Genomic DNA, 19,975 nt, shown 5'->3' on the forward strand with positions numbered 1-19,975 from the left:
TGCAACTCTCGGCAAAACCAGTACCTGTGTGTGTAGGACATGGAATAGTTTGAAAACAATAAATGCAAAGATTAGGTACAGTAAATCTAAACTTTTGAGCTTACCAGATTTAATGCTCACTTCCATTGTCAACAATGGTGAACTGAAAGCAACACCTTGTCAAATCGTGAGCCAATATTGGGTTAATAGTACATTTGATTATAATCCATGTTTCAATTTATACACTGAAAGTTAAATTATGTGAATTTGGTACGTCAAAGTTAAAATTTATTTCAAATTACACACCCAAATAGATTTGGACAGTTTAAGACAGTCAACCTGTCCATGTGACAAATTAATTGTTAAATAGTGGATTTATGTGGAAAATGATTTCTGAAATGGAAATAATGAATTTTCTTTCAAAAAAATATGTGGATAAATGTATGGCATTGGATAAATATGTTGATAAATCTAGGCCATTGGTTAAACATGAAGATACAAACAATAATGAATTTTCCTTAAAAAATGAGGAAATAATGAATTTTCCATCACGAACTTTTGACATTTGAAACCAAAAATCTAGTGGCGTTGGCAAGAATACTAACTGTTTGTTAAAATGCCTCAACCAATCAATGGTTTGTCGGTGTTGTATTTTCTAAAATTGCTGGTCCCTATGCTTGTCAGTTGTCATCAAGTCGAGTTGAGCAATTATTTACAAAAGTCTGGTGAGATATAAATGAGATTGGGACAAAGGAAAGAGGAGAACGTTGACAAGCGAAAGGTTGTTTTCACAAATTGATGTCCACTTAATCAACTGATATTTGGTTGTATAAGCCTGGCCCACGTCAAGACTTAAAGCTGTAAATTGTTGGCAAAGTAAACGCATTGGATTTTTTAGAACAAATCACTTAAATTGTTATAAGAACTTCACTGATGTTTATAAGAATTCGATTTCCCATTTTCTGACGTACTCCACATTCTCAGCAGCATAAATGTGAAACCAACAAAGGTCAAAATAAACGATTTGATGATCCATGGTGGAGGCGAAGCTGCAGTTTTTATCAACATTTGACCATATTGTGGAGCAATGAAGATGGTTGAAGCAAGATGCTTTCCTGAACTGGAGTTTTGTTTTCTAGCGACGAGGGCAACTCAAAGGGCAATGATTCCTATTGAATTTAAAAGTCCAGAACCATCCGAGAGTTTCACACATAATTGAATCAAATTATGGATCTCATAACAGTATTTCTTTAGTTTTTCCTATTTAAGAGTATGTTTGGAAGGGATAATACATTTCCCTCTATCATGTTTGGATAGATAAAAAAGATAAAGAAAAGAAAAGTAATTTAATTTACTAATTTATCCTTATGTTTTACGTTTAAATGTTATGTCTAAGGGTAAAATAGGTTTTTAACTTATAAATAAGTTAATTAGTAATCTTTTCTCTCCAAATGACTCCATTTTGGGAGGAAAGAATTTTGACAAAAATTCCATAAGGGATGACAGCTGAGAAACTATTATTGGAAAGAGCAATTTGCTCAAGTCGGGACAGCTTCCCTAACTCCACTGGTATAACAGAAAAGCATGGTCAAGCAAGTAAATGATGCATAGACATAGTGGAAAGAGTTGGTGGCATGTTTGTTTCTAAAAAACACAGGGGTATTCTGGATTTGGCTTTCAAATGTAAGACTATTAAAACAAAGTGCTTGTAGGGTGCCATTATCATGAGCACTGGATAGTGGAATGAGTCGGTGGCTCGATCTCATTGTTAGATCCAAAGTGTGAAAAAGACGAGCACTGGATAATGGGTGGGCATCACAAATCCAACTCATGTAGAGCAACTCGACTGGTGAGAGACTTGACTCATCAAACATCACCATATAACTGCAACATCCTCACACTCCCCCCAAGCATCAAATCTATTCCTTTTCAATTCACTCTCATGATGAGCTATTTCAACTAGCTAAACGTTGTAAATCATAGGCCTATATATACTCATCCCGTTTCTTATTGAAAGCCAAATGAACAAGACCAATAATCAACTCACGAATATTACAGTTCATTATCTCAAAAACCACCAGTATTGCTTTTCCAAAGCTTAGGACAAGCTCAAGGCACTAAGAAAGACAGTATAAACTCTTGATGAGACTCTTGAATTAGCTAAACTCTAGTAAATGTATGCGGAAAATAATCAGACACTTGGTAGGCATCACAAATCCAACCAGCTATGTTGTTCAACCTTCTCATTCATGGCCTATACATCAATTAATGAATGAACAACGTATGCAACATCTAAGAACTATTCAAGCCCCCACTCTATGTATTGTAAAAATCTGTAAGACAGTGACTTAAAGAACACCGAAACAATCAGTTTCAGGCTTGTGATAAGTGCCAAAAATGTACACTTTTAATAATGAATTATTAAGGCATTTGTTAGATAATTAAGGCTTAAAGTGAGTATTACACCATTAAAATGCAAATATCATTCTCACTCACTTTATATTTGTTTTTATATTTTCAGGCCCAATTCATACCAACCCATGTTCAACATTTGCTGGCACATTTCGTGAAGAGCCCATTTGCTTGTGTCCACTACCATCTTGACCCATTTCTTTGATTATCATTTGAAAGCCCACCACATGATTTGTCAAAACCATTACCATTTCCACCTATACATATATACACATATATGTATATCTCTCTTGACATCATTCCCTGCATCACCATCATTTTTATAGTACAAATTGGTCATGTGCAACACTATTTTTCAATGGTGGTGACATCCCTTCCTTTGACATATTTGGCCATTCAACATTTTTTGTTTGAAAATTCTCAATGGATGGATAGCTCCTAATTTCCTATAAATAGAGAGCTAGAGAAAGGAGGGAGAAGAGAGAAAGGAGAGGAAGGAATACAAGACAACATTAAAGGAGAGGAGAAAGAGGCAAGAGGAGGACAAAAACCAAGCAGTGAGTTCTTGAGTTTTATTTTCTCTTTTACAATAATTTTCTCACATATTCTTTCTAGAATTTTATGAGATCAATTGTTGGTTGTGTAAATCTAGTATGAGGAACTAATCCTCTTACTAGGGTGATGATGGATCCGCTCTATTGTATCTAAATAAATTTGGTTTGATTAATTATTAGTTTATTTATGCTATGTCAAGTGTTAATTAGCTATTCTTTATTGATAATTAAATCTTGATGCTTAGCTACCATCTAGGTTTGATTACCATGATGCAAATTGAGGCAAATGCCCATGTCCAATTTGAGACCAGCTTCTTGCAGTTAACACCGGAGTTACCTAGACATAAATGCCATATGCTAGGATCTTTGTGATCGCTACATAAGTTACCATAAATCCTAATGCATTCTTGATTGTCCTAGCCAATCCAAATGCCCATGGATGGTTGCAATTGGGAATAGACGTGGTAAGTCAGATGCCCATGACTATTACATAAATTAGGGGACTTGATCTTTGACATGCATGAATGAAATGATAATTGTCGGCTAAATAATTTAAATACAATAGAGTTGGTGAAATCGGATCCCTAGTGTTTGTTTATTTGTGTTAATCCTTATTTATTTTGTTTCCATTGATAATTACAAGAGTTGGAATTGCAGATATTTAATATTCAGTCCCTGTGGATACGACACTCGTATTTGCCACTTCTATACTACAATTGATTCGTGCACTTGCGAGTATAATTTGGGTTTGAAATCGCTATACTTTTAGCGGGTACTAAACCCCACATCAGCTTGCAAATGCAGTAAACTGGAGAGAAGACTTCCAACACCCCATAGAGAGACACCATATCAGTATATTACACATCACAATTGAACAATTAATGAAATCCCATAACAAGTTCCAAACCATTAAACAGACCAAAGAACAAACACAGAGTGTAAGAAAAATTGAGATTTATTCAACATCATTTGACTTGTTTTTCCAGTACATACACCAATACAGAGAAAAGACCAAAATATATACACACACACCACACACATAAAGATAAGATCTTTCGTGAAAAACACAAAATTTTTATTATCTTACCCCGTTTTGCTGCAGTAATCAAGACCCATTCCGGTAGTCTCTTGATTAGGGGCTTGGGAATTCCTTGTGAATTTGCAAGGAATTCCAGAGCCCCCAATCCCCCTCGCCATTCTCCATTTATCCTGTGTGATGTTGTATGGCTTGTTTGAAAGTTATGATATGATGGCTCTCCTCTTCTTCTTCGTTCCAGCTTCAGTGACCACTGCATCGTCAGGATCGTCTACGGTTTATCTTCAATGCCCTAATGAAGTTTGGGCCTTTCACTTGTAGGCTCTTGCTTTTCTTTGGGCTGTCTGGTTTACTAATGGGCTGCTACACATCAGTTACTTTGGGCTTATTTATCATAGGCTCTTTTAGTCTTTAGTTTATCTGGCCCATCTTGTTACAAGAGTCTTTTGACTCAAATTAGTTATTTATTGGTATCTGCCTTATCAAGACTCTTATCTTCAACCTCCTCCTCTCTTTTGAATGTCTCATTTCTTCTTCTACAATTATGAATATTACAACTCCCATATCCAAGCAATGTGGAATATTCATATCAATACCCCCGTTTTAATATTACAACTCCCATATCCAAGCAATGTGGAATATTCATATCAATACCCCCGTTTTACTAAGCCAACACCCACATCGACTCCACTCAGTGGGGATCTTTCATTGAATTAGGGTCTTTACCCGTACCACCAGATCAATTGATAGCCCTTTCCATGGCGTCTTAGTCCAGTCCCATACCTGGACAAAGCTAATGCCCACGTTGGCTGCACTCAGTGAGGGTCTTTCACTGGGCTGGAGTCCTTACCAGTACCACCAGATCCATTAGTAGTCTTTTTCGTGGCGGCCCAATCCAATCTCATACATGGACGAAGGGAGATCCAAAAACTCATACGTCATCCCATACCTGGATGGAGGGAGATCCAAACACTCATACGTCCAGAGACCGAACAAGTGGGGGTCTTTCATTGGGCTAGGGTCCTTACCCGTACCACCAGATTCATTGGTAGTCATTTCCCTGACGGCTCAATCCAATCTCATACCTATACCTGGACGAAGGAAGATCCTAGCACTCACATGTGTAAAGACTGAACAACTGCAATACCATTGTTAAGAACAAGGCCAGACACACATCCATACACGTACCTTCCTTAACCAACTACTACCCACATATCGGTTGGTCGTAACCAACAAGCTCAAGAGGCCACTACCTAGAAAACTTGTTGGCTAATTAAGGAAGACATTTTCTCTCTTTATCAATAGATCACAACTCTCACATCTAAACAATGTGGGATATTCGTATCAATTTCACTTTAGTGTTCTTCTATCTCGCATTCTTCTTTGCTCTCTTCTCCAATGCCTTGTCTACATCATCTTCGATCTCCTCTGTCCCAAATCAAACGTGGCGATTTAGAAATGCCGACTAATTAGTAGTAATTAAGTATGTAATGATATGTAAATCACACATCATGATTAAGAAATGCTAGCTAATTAATAGTAATCAAAAAGGTTCCAAGATATCATGAAAACTAAAAAAACAAAATAATAATGACCAAATAATATGTTCTCTAGCTATTATCCTTCGATTAGAGCACCTTGCATCAGCCAGAGTCTTTTAACGAATCCTCTATTTTACCTCTCAAATAAATTTTTTGACAATTTACGTCTTTATTTAATAACAACTACGTCAGTATATTTATAATAAATTTCTACAATATTAAAATACTAATTGTCTTGACTATCAAATTCTAATGATGATGATGAAAGCAAGATTTATTTTTATGTGTCTTGACCCTTGCAAATCATTCTTATGTTTACATCTTATCAAATATATTTTGATGATCTGTGGGTTTTGTTACAATACCTTTTTTTTTTCTTTTCTTTTTTTCTTTCTTTCTGTATCTATCCTGTACCAAGCTATATGTTTGCGAGTGGTCAGCTTTCTGTTTTATATGTTTTTGTTTTTTCTATTTGAGGTGTGCCGGGGTTAAGAGCATTGATGCAATGTGAAAGTACGAATCGATTGACTAATTCACGATAAAGCCAAAATAACTTCAAATCCACTAAGAAAGTTGAGACAAAACTCAGAAAACCGTAGACTTATTTGACGGCTGAGAGTCCTATTTAAATAAATAAGGATACCTTAATAATATTAAAAGTATTAATTTGACTAGAATTCCTGTTCACTATTAAAACTCGTAATAATTTTATAAGAAATACACTTCTAATAATAAAGAAAATAATTAAACTCTCTCCTAATTAGCAAAGAAAACTATTAGCATCATGTACATGCTCTTTATAAAAAAGTCATGTTAATTACTATTAATTAGTTGACATTTCTTAATCGTTACGTGTGATTTGTTGTTTTAACTCATCAACTACTACACAAAAAACAATAGTGCTAGGTAGTCCATATAGTGGTAGCTCATGGGAGTCTAAGTCTCTTAAACGAAATTTTAAAGGGAAAATTCCAGGCCGGTACCACTTGTGAAACTTTTGGACACTTAAGTCCAGTCCAAAAAAATTTATTCTTCTAAGGTATGACTAGTATGCTAATTACTTTCTTACCCTCTGATTCATTTAAACTTTATCTGGTCAATATAAGTCTCCTTGTAAAGCCCAAAAAAACCAACAAGCAATAGAAGAAAACGCGAAATCGACATATAACAAGAGAAAAACCATATTAGATCTAATCCTCTTTGAAAAAAGGGCAAAAAAGGAATAAGATAAAATTTAAAAGATTTAAATATTATAAAAAATAAAAAAGGACTTATGAGGGATAAAGTTTTTTGGAGTGGACCTAGATGTCCAACAGTTTTGAAAGTGGTATTAATATGTCATTTTCCAAATTTTAAAACATTTTAACTCTCAAAATAGATGTTAGATTTTTAAAAAATTACATATTTAGAATCAACACATAAAACTATTTCTAACAAGATCCATTGTCGACGAGTTCTATAGGGAAAATCTTAATTTCATTTTTTTTTCAATGGAATTTCAAAAACAAATGAATTCATAACTAAAATAATAAATTATAGGTTGTGCTTTAAAAAACAATGAAATCTATATTAAAAAAGTAAATTTTGGACAATGAATTATGGGATAGAAGACTGAAAAAAAAAAACCTAATCCGTTGATTAAATCAATTAAATAAACCTATTGAGTTACCAAACTGATGGGCTACATGTCATTTTCATCCAAAAAAATCTTGATTGTTTACATATGATATGTTCGATAATGAAGAATTTAATAACCATTGAATCTAGTCAACCTAGTAATTTCTTTTTGAAACTAAGGAGACAATTACAAAAAAGTTAGTGACAACATAGAATTATATATTTATTTAAGATGCTTTTGGGACTACCTATGCACGAAGATTTTCAAGATCTCTAAAAAAAAAAAAACAATTAGGTAGTGAAGGTTCTTTAATTATGTGAGCTGTCCTCAATGCAGGTTTTAAATAAAAGAGCATCTTGCTTCTACAATCTCCATTTGCTCCACAGTCTGTTTTAAATCTTGATAGCAACTGCAGCTTCATCCCCATCAGGGATCATCAATTTCCTTCTTTTCCAGTTCGCTTGAGCTTTCTTGTTTTCATATTTATGCTGCTGAGAATATGGAGTAAATCAGAGGACAAGAAGTCAAATTCGGTCGCACCACCAGGTCCATGGAAGCTACCCCTTATAGGAAACATGCATCGAATGATCGGCTCTCTGCCCCATTGCCGCCTACTAGATTTAGCCACAAAATACGGACCTATCATGCATCTTCAGCTAGGTGAAGTCTCCACTGTTATCTTTTCTTCGCCAGAAGTTGCCAAAGAAGTACTGAAAACAAATGACATTAAATTTGCCACATCTTATAGCCTTGCCGCAGATATCATATACTATAACATTAAAAATATTGGATTTGCGCCATATGGAGAGTACAGGAGACAGATGCGTAAAATCTGCATAATGGAGGTCTTCAGTGGTAGAAGGGTTCAAGCGGCACAACCAATAAGAGAAGAAGAGGTACTAGAGTTCGTTAAATCCATTTCTCTTAAGGCGAGATAAAAAAATAAACCTCAACGAGATGTTAACTTGGTTAACATTTGCAATCACAGTGAAGGCAGCATTTGGTGGGGTTAGTGAAAGGCAAGAAGCATTTGTTCCACTTATAAGAAAAATAATGGAGGTGGCGGTAGGTTCAGTTTAGCCGATATGTTCCCATCCATGATATTCTTTCATACGATCAGTGGGATGAGGACTCGACTTGAGAGGCTGCATCATGAAATTGATCAGATATTTGAAAGCCTAATCAATGAACATAAATTTAACAGGTCAAGAATCGATTCTAGTGATGCCAATAATTTCTTAGACATTCTCTTGAATCTTCAGGAACATGGAGACTTCTCATTTACAACAGATAACATCAAAGCAGGTGTGCTGATAAGTATTATATCTTTTTTACATCTTGTTATGTTTTATCTCTTGTAGGGAAAATATGATATATACTTCACTAATAAGCTTAAAAAGTAACAATTAGATCCTTTTTTCCTTGGGAATACGTCAAAGAAATTTACATGTCAAATGTTATCTTTTTTTTTAGGACATTTTCCTTGCGGGGACTGAATCATCGGCTACAACTTCAGAATGGGCAATGTCAGAACTGCTAAAGAATCCGAGAGTGATGGCAAAGGCTCAAACAGAGGTGAGGGAGGTCTTTGGTAAAAAAAGGATATGTAGATGAAGTAGGACTCGAAGAACTAGAATTCTTGAGAGTAGTTATCAAAGAAACTATAAGGTTACATCCTCCAGCTCCATTGTTAGCTCCAAGAGAATGCAGAGAGAGATGTCAGATTAATGGATATGAGATACCTGAAAAGACCCACATTATCATCAATGCACATGAGCTATTGGAAGAGATCCCAACTATTGGACTGAAGCAGAGAGATTCTATCCGGAGAGATTCCTCAATAGCTCAATTGACTACAAGCGGAATACTTTGAATATCTTCCATTTGGTGCTGGAAGGAGGATATGTCCAGGAATTTCATTTGGGATAGCCAACATTGAGCTTCCACTTGCGCAGTTACTATACCATTTTGATTGGAAACTCCCTGATAATATCAAACAAGAAGATCTAGACATGACTGAACGTTTTGGTATTGTAGTTACAAGAAAAAGTGATCTAGTCTTAATTCCTATTCCTTATAATTCCCCTGTTGTTGAGGAAAACAAGTGATGTTAACCTATATTACAACATTCTCGTTCGTTCTATTACATTGAGTAAGTAGTCAAGTCTATGTTTATGTTGGATTGTTGTTCTTTGAATAATCTCACGAGATTATGTATGAAATGTTGTTATTTTACAGTTACATTACTTTGAGTTAGAAGTTAAGTATTTTCAACAGCTTGCTTCAATGAGATGTCCTTTCGAAAGATAGCTTGAATCAACAAAATCCTCTTCTTTTTTTTCAGTCACTAACAAGTCTCTAGCTAATTCTAATAGATATGTCGTTTCGCTAATTCTTATAGTTTATTCTTTCCTTGTGCAAGAAACTATATTTTGTATTACGGTTCTTCTGATGTCCTTGAGTCATAGGAAGCAAATGTGCATTGGAAAAGAAGAGGAGCCCTTGTAGGATGTTTTTGGTGCTGGAGGTGAAACATCGTCAGCAACTATTGATTGGGCTATGCATGGTAGAAATGATGAAAGGCACAAGAGTAATGAAAAAGGCATAAGCAGAGGTAAGGCATGTTTTCGACGACAGAGGAAGTATCGATGAAATCGTGATTCTTGAATTGAAGTATTTGAAGTTAGTCATTAAAGAAACTCTAAGACTACACCCGCCAGCTCCACATTTAATTCCACAAGAAAACACAGAACGACAAGTCATTGATGGATATGAAATACCTGCCAAAACCAAAGTACTTGTCAATGCATGGGCCATTGGAAGAAATTAACACTAAGTATTGGGTTGACGCTGAAAAATTTTACCCAGAGAGGTTCTTAGATAGTCCTATTGAGTTCAAGGGGACTAACTTTGAGTACATTCGATTTGGTGTTAGAAAGAGGATATGTCCAAGCATGACATTTAGTCTTGCCAATGTTGAGATCATGCTTTCGCAATTGTTGTATCATTTTGATCTCAACATGGCAGATTTCTTCGATATAACGATGAGAAGAAAAGACGATCGCTACTTAATTCCTACTCCTTACCGCCCCTAAAGCCTTGATAAGCTTCAAAATTAGCATGTGCACATGCTCTAGGTCAGCCCTAAAGCCTTGACCATTACCCAAAACCCAGAAGCCCTATCAATAAGATTTGGGTCCCAAGTGAGGATAAGATCTGTTACAGCCCTTCAATAATGCATTCTACTGTTAGAATTTTATATGGCACCGACCTCACCTACTGAGAGCAACGAATTTGTTTATTTTATCAATACAAGACACAGACTCTTTTCACCAAATCGCATCTAAAAGATTTTTTTTTCCTCTTATTGGTAAGATATCTCCATCACTTCTTCAATTATTTGAATTATCATCAGTGCAGGTCATAACTAAAAGTATTTCCATTTGAGATACCACATTCACTAGAAGGAAGGAAACCCACGTCAGGGGAGCATCTTGCTTCTACAATCTCCATCATGGATCGTCACCTTACTTCTTTTCCACTTCTCTTTAGCTTTCTTGCTTTCATATTTATGCTTCTGAGAATATGGAGTAAATCAGAAAACAAGAAGTCAAATTCGGTCGCACCACCAGGTCCATGGAAGCTACCTCTTATAGGAAACATGCACAAAATGATCGGCTCTCTGCCCCATCGTCGCCTACGAGATTTAGCCAGAAAATACGGATCTATCATGCACCTTCAGCTAGGTGAAGTCTCCACAGTTATCTTTTCTTGTCCAGAGGTTGCCAAAGAAGTAATCAAAACACATGACGTTAATTTTGCCACAAGACCTTATAATCCTGCCATAGATATCATATTCTACAACTTTAAAGATGTTATATTTGCGCCATACGGAGAGTATTGGAGACAGATGCGTAAAATGTGCACAGTGGAGGTCTTAAGTGGAAGAAGGGTTCATGCGGCACGACCAATCAGAGAAGAAGAGACATTGGAGTTCATTAAATCCATTTCTCTTAAGACGGGGTCAAAAATTAACCTCAGCGAGATGTTATCTTGTTTAACGTTTTCAATCATATTGAAAGCAGTATTTGGTGGGAGTAGTGAGAAGCATGGAGCCTTTGTTCCACTTATAAGAGAAATAATGGAGGTTATCGGAGGTTTCAGTTTAGCTGATATGTTCCCATCCATAAAATTCTTTCATATGAGCAGTGGGACGAGGACTCGACTTGAGAGCCTGCATCATGAAATTGACCAGATACTTGAAAGCCTAATAAAAGAAAATAGACTTAATAGGTCAAGAGTCAATTCCAGTGATGCTGATAATTTTTTAGACATTCTCTTGAATCTTCAGGAATATGGAGACTTCTCCTTTACAACAAACAACATCAAAGCAGTTGTACTGGTAAGTATCATATCTTATTCACATCTTGTTATGATTTATGTATATAAAGCTCTATAGTTTGACTCTAGCTATATCAAAAATCTGATATGACTTCACTAATGAGCTTCGAAAGTAACAAATAGATCAAGCAAACTTTCGTTGTTTTTGGCAAGTCTTGTTAATTTAGTACTAAATCCATTTTTCTTTTTCTGTTTTTCTTGGGAATATGTAAAAGAAATTTACATGTCAAATGCGATCTTTTTCAGGACATTTTCGTTGCTGGGACTGAAACATCGTCTACAACTTTAGATTGGGCAATGTCAGAACTGTTAAAGAATCCGAGAGTGATGGCAAAGGCTCAAGCAGAGGTGAGAGAGGTCTTTGGTAAAAAAGGACATGTAGATGAAGCAAGACTCGAAGAACTAGAATTCTTGAGAGCAGTTATCAAAGAAACTCTAAGGTTACACCCTCCCGCACCATTGTTGTCTCCAAGAGAATGTAGAGAGAGATGTCAGATTAATGGATATGAGATACCCGAAAAGACCCGCATTATCATCAATGCATGGGCAATTGGAAGAGATCCTAACTATTGGACTGAAGCAGAGAGATTCTATCCGGAGAGATTCCTCAATAGCTCAATTGACTACAAGGGGAATAACTTTGAATTTCTTCCATTTGGTGTTGGACGAAGGATATGTCCTGGATTGTCACTTGGGATAGCTAACACTAAGCTTCCACTTGCGCAATTACTATACCATTTTGATTGGAAACTCCCTGATAATATCAAACAAGAAGATCTGGACATGACTGAACGTTTTGGTATTGTAGTTACAAGAAAAAGTGATCTGGTCTTAATTCCTATTCCTTATAAGTCCTCTGTTGTTGAGGAAAACAAGTGATGTTCCCCTATATTACGACATTTTCGTTTGTTATCAAGTCTATGTTTATGTTGGATTGTTGTCTTAAGTTTGTAATAGATATGTAGTTTCTCTAATACTTGGGGTGCGTTTGGTATGGGGGTAAGAATTTAGAGGTATAATTTATTATTCATATAAATGTTACAAGGGTAATAACAATTATGGAGAATAAGTGTTACCCTTGTTTGGTAAAGAAGGGTAAAATTTACCCAAGTATTCATTACTCTTGTTTGTTACGACTATACATTGCTGATGTAATACCATTACCCTTGTTTGTTATTATTGTAATGAACCAAACTAGAAAAAAGTGAAATTATGTTTTTTATTGTTACGACTATCATGTACCAAAATTTTAAAAATATAGATACATATGCATATACACACACAGTAGACATATATATATATATATAACAACAATTGTTAACAATTTTTGTATATATATGTGTGTGTGTATGTGTGTGTGTATATATATATATATATATATATATATATATATATATATATATATATATATAAGTGCATGTGTGTGTGTATATATATTTGTGTGTGTATATATGTGTCTGTGTATATGTATATATATATGTGTGTGTGTATGTATATGTGTATATATATATGTATATATATATATATAAGTGCGTGTGTGTGTGTGTATATATGTGTCTGTGCATGTGTATATATGTGTGTGTATGTATGTGTATATATATATATGTATATATATATATAAGTGCATGTGTGTGTGTATATATGTGTGTGTGTATGTATATATACGTATGTATATATATACATACATTTATATATATATACGTATGTATATATGTGTGTATGTATGTATATATACGTATGTATATATATACATACATACATATATATATATATATATATATATATATATAAGTGCATATGTGTGTGTATATGTGTGTGTATATATATATATATGTGTATAACTTATGGACTTTTAGAATTTTTTATTTAAAGGGGTAATAGATTGGAGTAAAACTTCTCATTACTTTTTATTACCCAGATCCCCCCACTAGTAAACTTTATGTGTAAAAAATAAGCTCAATTACTAAAATTTATTAGAGAAGTAAAAGTTATACTTACATAACAAACACAAGTAAACTTAAAATTTGATTACCCTTGTAACTATTACACCCCATTACGCTTCTACCAAACGCACCATTAAGAGTACTTTCTGATTTCCTTGTGTAAGAAACTATATTTTGTAGTATAGAATATGAAGCAATATTCTTTTGACCTGCACTGTTGATGGAGAAAACAGTCTTCTGGGTGCACATGCTCTTTCTAAAGCCTTGACGAGCTTTAAAATTAGCATCATGCACATGCTCTTTCTGAAAATGTTATGTTTTTATTTTATGAAAATATGATCTCTACTTAACACACTTCCTCTCATGCTAATAATTAAAAGCAATCAAACAAATGCAGATGTTGATCATGATATCATTCAATCACGTGAGGATCAAAGGGGAAATAAGGAGTTGTTATGGAGAGATAAGGTTGTAGCTGAAAAGGTTATGGAGAGATAAGGCTAGATTCTCACAAGGTCAACTAGAAGGTATTGGATAATCATGGTGGTTCAAGTGTGGCTTGATCAAGACAATGGATGATTCAACTGGTGTACAAAACAGCCTCACGGGTTGTTCAAACAACTAATGAGGTTTATGCAAGGATTATTGCGGTTTATCATCAAATAACGTTTGTATTTATCTTGACTCTTCAACAAATGTATCACTCATGATAAAAGCTAGACTCATGTATTGAGATAAGGTTATTGAGCCTCGGTTGTATTTAAGAACAGCTTGTGTTTAACGTTATGAAAAAGTTTGATGAAATAAAAAATTATCTCTTTAACTTTCTCTCAAAATCTCAAGCATGAATTTCTAATTTTATCTATAATAACTAGTCGAGAGCCCGCACACTCGCATATAATCTTAATATAAATCTTGCCTACTTGAATCGCCCCTTCCCCCAGTTATATAAGTGAGTAGTCATGTGTTAATGTAGATGGTCGAACTTTAATCTCGCAACTAGAAGGATTACGCCAAAAGATGTTGTTAATACTGGTCCTCCCTATCCACCATTCTTAGTTCTCAAAGACTGATTTGGAGTTATATATTTGTGTTCATTTCAAACTAGTTATTAAAAAATTTTGATTCGGTAAGTTTTTTTAAAAACATTTATTCGATTGAAAGTCGAAAGCATTGCTTATTTAATCAGTATTATAAATCTCAATTGTTTATAGATCATGATCGCTATTATTTGCTCCAATAAATATTATGAATATATTTTAATAACCATTGAAAATCTTCATTGATTTATGGATCATGATCTCAATCACATACTTAATTACTATTAATTAGGTGGCATGTCTTAATCGTTACGTATGATTTGTTGTTTTCTCATCCACTACTATAAAAAAACATTTATTCGATTGAAAGTCGAAAGCATTGCTTATTTAAAAACATTTATTCGATTGAAAGTCGAAAGCATTGCTTATTTAATCAGTATTATAAATCTCAATTGTTTATAGATCATGATCGCTATTATTTGCTCCAATAAATATTATGAATATAATTTAATAACCATTGAAAATCTTCATTGATTTATGGATCATGATCTCAATTACATACTTAATTACTATTAATTATGTGCATGTCTTAATCGTTACGTATGATTTGTTGTTTTCTCATCCACTACTACAAAAAATAACTTAATTTGATTTTCTTCAAGTTCATCAACCGATTCTCAAAGCCGGAGGTGAGAGATCTCTACTTATCTCTGTGTATCTTTGAATTTTAAATGGTTACTATCATATTTCTAGTCGACTTGTAACCTTTTGAAAGGCTTATTCATACCTTCTCTGAACTAACTTTAGACTAGAAAAAAGAGTATGAGTATGCAGTTGAAGAGAGAGCACTACGGGCTGGGCTCTTGGAGTTGAAAATTAAATTTTACGACTTTATCATCATATTAATATATGGATGTATTTGGACTACTTTTTGTTGAATATTTGTAAATAGCTCTAAAAAAAAAATCGGAGGCGTTGCCCCCGAACCCCATCAACCTTTTCACCCTCTCCTATAGATCAAGCCCCCTCATAACATTTCCTAGATCCACCCCTGGATGAGATGTCTTTTTGAAAGAGAGGTTGAATCAGCAAAAGCCTTTATTGATCTCATAGCAGGATTGTTTCTGTTTAAATAATATTCATTACGTCGATGCTTTAAGCTTAATTGCTTTTATGCGCTAGCTTTCTTTTCAAGATTCATCAAATCTAGTTGTTAGATTTTATACTGTGCTTATGCACCAAACAATGAATTCTAGACAGTACTTTAAAAAACAATGGAATCTATATTAAAATAATAAATTTTAGATAATGAATTATGGGATCGATAAAAGAGTGGAATAAAGCTATTCCAATGATTAAATCAATGGAATAAACCTGTTAGACTCCCACGAGCTACCAAACTGATGGGCTATATGTCATTTTCGTGTTGTCAATTATCAAGATTCTTCAATTCCAGTTGTTAGATTTTGGGGTATTATTTTATGTTGAAGAATCAAGAGGGTCTAGTAAATGGGCAATTGATTGTTTAGAAAATCAAAATTATGGCAAAGTAAACGCATTGGATTGTTTAGAACAATCACTTAAATTGTTATAAGAGGGGGCTGCTCTCTTACAACTAAAAACCTTTTTTCAATCACTTGAAATTGGCCGGTGAAGAGCGAGTAGAGTAGTTCACTTGAAAGGGTCCGTTTGATTTGTTTTCTGTTTTATATTTTCATATTTCATTTTTAATTTTCTGTTTTTAGAAATAGAAACAGAAAACTTGTTTGGTTTCAATTATTGAAAAATTATTTTTTATTTTCTATTAATCATATTATTTTTTAACTTACTATAATAAAAAAAATGTGGAAATTTTCCCTCTTTGACAAAACAATGTAAGCATTTGTTTTATAATACATAACTGATATTCATAGATATTTAATATATTACTAATATATATTGCCAAAAAGAAGCGCTTAGTCTGCCCCTGCGTGGACTTGATAGTCTGTCCCTGCGTGGGCTTGATTTGTACCTTCTGCGTGGGATCTGTTGACACATGTACTTTCATAGGCTTGATCCCGTGGTGTGTCGTGTATTGTATTTGTACTTGTACTAAAAAAAAATAATTAATTTTAAAACCCTCCGTCGACTACTCCGTCACTGTCAGTACGAATACCTCTCTTGCGAAATCCAATCTCAGGTGATTCTCATAATCATTATCACTTTTTTGTTTCTTTTTAAATCTTGCAACATTTAGTTAAAGATTTTTGGGATTGTATAGGGTGTTCTATCATTTTACACTCTTGAATTTTAATTTCAATTCGTTTTTCTTTTTATTCAATTTCTTCACAAGGCGTATATTTGTATCAATATGTATAATTTCATGACAAAAAGAAAAGGGGTACATTGGGGATTTTGAGACTTGCATGACAACATATATAAATTTGAACTTTTGACTTTACAAGATAAGATTTAATGCTCACTTTCATTATCAACAATGGTGAACTGAAAGCAACACCTTGTCAAATCTTGATGTTTACAAAAAAAAACTTGATCGTTTACATATGATATGATCAATAATGAAGAATTTAATAACCATTGAATCTAGTCAGCCTAGTAGTTTCTTTTTGAAACTAGGGAGACAATTACACAAAAAGTTGGTGACAAACAAAACAATTAGGTGAAGGTTCTTCAATTGTTTGAGCTGTCCTCAGTGCAGGTTTTAAATAAAAGAGCATCTTGCTTCTACAATCTCCATTTGCTCCACAGTCTGTCTTAAATCTTGATAGCAACTGCAGCTTCATCCCCATCATGGATTATCAATTTCCTTCTTTTCCAGTTCTATTGGGCTTTCTTGTTTTCATATTTATGCTGCTGAGAATATGGAGAAAATCAAGAGACAAGAAGTCAAATTCGGTCTCACCACCAGGTCCGTGGAAGCTACCCCTTATAGGAAACATGCACCAAATGATTGGCTCTCTACCCCATCGCCGTCTACGAGATTTAGCCACAAAATACGGACCTATCATGCACCTTCAACTAGGTGAAGTCTCCACTGTTATCTTTTCTTCGCCAGAAGTTGCCAAAGAAGTACTGAAAACAAATGACATTAAATTTGCCACAAGACCTTATAGCCTTGCCGCAGATATCATATCCTATAACATTAAAAATATTGGATTTGCGCCATATGGAGAGTACTGGAGACAGATGCGTAAAATCTGCACAATGGAGATCTTCAGTGATAGAAGGGTTCAAGCGGCACGACCAATAAGAGAAGAAGAGGTACTAGAGTTCATTAAATCCATTTCTCTTAAGGTGAGATCAAAAATAAACCTCAGCGAGATGTTAACTGGGTTAACATTTGCAATCACAATGAAGGCAGCATTTGGTGGGGTTAGTGAAAGGCATGAAGCATTTGTTCCACTTATAAGAGAAATAATGGAGGTGGCGGGAGGTTTCAGTTTAGCCGATATGTTCCCATCCATAAAATTCTTTCATACGATCAGTGGGATGAGGACTCGACTTGAGAGGCTGCATCGCGAAATTGATAAGATATTTGAAAGTCTAATCAATGAACATAAATTTAACAGGTCAAGAATCGATTCTAGTGATGCCAATAATTTCTTAGACATTCTCTTGAATCTTCAGGAACACGGAGACTTCTCCTTTACAATAGACAACATCAAAGCGGTTGTGCTAGTAAGTATTATATCTTTTTTACATCTTGTTACGTTTTATCTCTTGTATGGAAAATATGATATACACTTCACTAATAAGCTTGAAAAGTAACAATTAGATCCAACAAACTACCATCGTTTTTAGCGAGTCTTGTTAATTAGTACTAAATTAATCTACCTTTTTTTCCTTGGGAATACGTAAAAGAAATTTACATGTCAAATGCTATCTTTTTTTTTTCAGGACATTTTCATTGCGGGGACTGATACATCGGCTATAACTTTAGAATGGGCAATGTCAGAATTGCTAAAGAATCCGAGAGTGATAGCAAAGGCTCAAACAGAGGTGAGGGAGGTCTTTGATAAAAAAGGATATGTAGATGAAGCAGGACTCGAAGAACTAGAATTCTTGAGAGCAGTTATCAAAGAAACTCTAAGGTTACATCCTCCAGGTCCATTGTTAGCTCCAAGAGAATGTAGAGAGAGATGTCAGATTAATGGATATGAGATACCTGAAAAGACCCACATTATCATCAATGCATGGGCTATTGGAAGAGATCCCAACTATTGGATTGAAGCAGAGAGATTCTATCCAGAGAGATTCCTCGATAGCTCAATTGACTACAAGGGGAATAACTTTGAATATCTTCCATTTGGTGCTGGAAGGAGAATGTGTCCAGGAATTTCATTTGGGATAGCCAACATTGAGCTTCCACTTGCGCAGTTACTATACCATTTTGATTGGAAACTCCCTGATAATATCAAACAAGAAGATCTAGACATGACTGAATGTTTTGGAATTGTAGTTACAAGAAAAAGTGATCTGGTCTTAATTCCTATTCCTTATAATTCCCCTGTTGTTGAGGAAAACAAGTGATGTTAACCTGTGTTACAACATTCTCGTTTGTTATATTACGTTGAGTAAGTAGTCAGGTCGATCTATGTTTATGTTGGATTGTTGTTTTAAGTTTGTAATACTTATTAGAGTACTTTCTATTTCCTTGTGCAAGAAACTATATTTTGTAGTATAGATATTCGCAATATTCTTTTGACGTGCACTGTTGATGGAGAAAACAGTCTGCTGCATGCAACTTGTGAAGATTTAAAAAATATGATGAAAGAGAGTCAAAATTTGATCTCTACTTAATTCCTACTCCTTATCGCTTCTAAAGCCTTGACGAGCTTTAAAATTAGCATCATGCACATGCGTTTTCTGAAAATGTTATGTTTTTATTTTCTGAAAATATGATCTCTACTTAACACACTTCCTCTCATACTAATAATAAATAGTCGAGAGCCCGCACACTCGCGTATAAAATTCTTCATATAATTTGTTTGGCAAATGATTTAAGAAAATCCAAATAATAACCATATAAATCTCGCCTACTTGAATCGCCCCTTCCCCCAGTTATATAGGTGAGTAGTCGTGTGTTAATGTAGATGGTCGAACTTTAATCTCGCAACTAGAAGGATTACGACCAAAGAGGTTGTTACCTATCTACCATTCTTAGTTCTCAAAGACTGATTTGGAGTTACATATTTATGTTCATTTCAAACTAGTTATTAAAAAAATTTGATTCGGTAAGTTTTTTTAAAAACATTTATTCGATTGAAAGTCGAAAGCATTGCTTATTTAATCAGTATTATAAATCTCAATTGTATATAGATCATGATCGCTATTATTTGCTCCAATAAATATATTTTAATAACCATTGAAAATCTTCATTGATTTATGGATCATGATCTCAATTACATACTTAATTACTATTAATTAGGTGGCATGTCTTAATCGTTACGT

General features: G+C 34.4%; 3 protein-coding genes and 1 pseudogene across 4 annotated transcripts; all 4 read left to right on the forward strand.

The window, feature by feature from the left end:
• The first annotated feature begins 4,194 nt into the window (after nucleotides 1-4,194).
• LOC119986111 (cytochrome P450 71D7-like) lies at nucleotides 4,195-8,078 on the forward strand. Its single transcript, XM_038830661.1, has 2 exons — nucleotides 4,195-4,281; nucleotides 7,527-8,078. The coding sequence occupies exons 1-2, from the start codon at nucleotides 4,195-4,197 to the stop codon at nucleotides 8,076-8,078; spliced, it is 639 nt and encodes a 212-aa protein (XP_038686589.1).
• Nucleotides 8,079-8,305: 227 nt separating this feature from the next.
• Nucleotides 8,306-9,315, forward strand: LOC119986257 (annotated as a pseudogene).
• Nucleotides 9,316-10,497: 1,182 nt separating this feature from the next.
• Nucleotides 10,498-12,515, forward strand: LOC119985263 (cytochrome P450 71D9-like). Its single transcript, XM_038829503.1, has 2 exons — nucleotides 10,498-11,542; nucleotides 11,788-12,515. The coding sequence occupies exons 1-2, from the start codon at nucleotides 10,655-10,657 to the stop codon at nucleotides 12,418-12,420; spliced, it is 1,521 nt and encodes a 506-aa protein (XP_038685431.1). The 5' UTR covers nucleotides 10,498-10,654; the 3' UTR covers nucleotides 12,421-12,515.
• A 4,143-nt stretch (nucleotides 12,516-16,658) lies between these two features.
• On the forward strand, nucleotides 16,659-19,172 carry LOC119985117 (cytochrome P450 71D9-like). 2 transcript variants are annotated; one of them, XM_038829295.1, is made up of 3 exons: nucleotides 16,659-16,703; nucleotides 17,223-18,202; nucleotides 18,422-19,172. In XM_038829295.1, the coding sequence occupies exons 2-3, from the start codon at nucleotides 17,315-17,317 to the stop codon at nucleotides 19,052-19,054; spliced, it is 1,521 nt and encodes a 506-aa protein (XP_038685223.1). In that variant the 5' UTR covers nucleotides 16,659-16,703; nucleotides 17,223-17,314; the 3' UTR covers nucleotides 19,055-19,172. The 2 variants fall into 2 exon arrangements, with proteins under 2 accessions (XP_038685223.1, XP_038685222.1); XM_038829294.1 differs by lacking the exon at nucleotides 16,659-16,703 and having other exon boundaries at nucleotides 17,161-18,202.
• The last annotated feature ends 803 nt before the right edge of the window (nucleotides 19,173-19,975 follow it).

This window comes from Tripterygium wilfordii, chromosome 19 (genome assembly GCF_013401445.1).
Source record: "Tripterygium wilfordii isolate XIE 37 chromosome 19, ASM1340144v1, whole genome shotgun sequence".
NCBI classification, from domain to species: domain Eukaryota; kingdom Viridiplantae; phylum Streptophyta; class Magnoliopsida; order Celastrales; family Celastraceae; genus Tripterygium; species Tripterygium wilfordii.

Bases quoted from the DNA above. Each gene is read 5' to 3' on its own strand.
- LOC119986111 (XM_038830661.1), top strand. From the start codon at position 4,195: ATGGCTCTCCTCTTCTTCTTCGTTCCAGCTTCAGTGACCACTGCATCG. The intron at 4,282-7,526 runs GTTTGGGCCTTT...TTTGCTCCACAG, and splicing joins ATCTTCAATGCCCTAATGAA to TCTGTTTTAAATCTTGATAG.
- LOC119985263 (XM_038829503.1), top strand. From the start codon at position 10,655: ATGGATCGTCACCTTACTTCTTTTCCACTTCTCTTTAGCTTTCTTGCT. The intron at 11,543-11,787 runs GTAAGTATCATA...GATCTTTTTCAG, and splicing joins ACATCAAAGCAGTTGTACTG to GACATTTTCGTTGCTGGGAC.
- LOC119985117 (XM_038829295.1), top strand. From the start codon at position 17,315: ATGGATTATCAATTTCCTTCTTTTCCAGTTCTATTGGGCTTTCTTGTT. The intron at 18,203-18,421 runs GTAAGTATTATA...TTTTTTTTTCAG, and splicing joins ACATCAAAGCGGTTGTGCTA to GACATTTTCATTGCGGGGAC.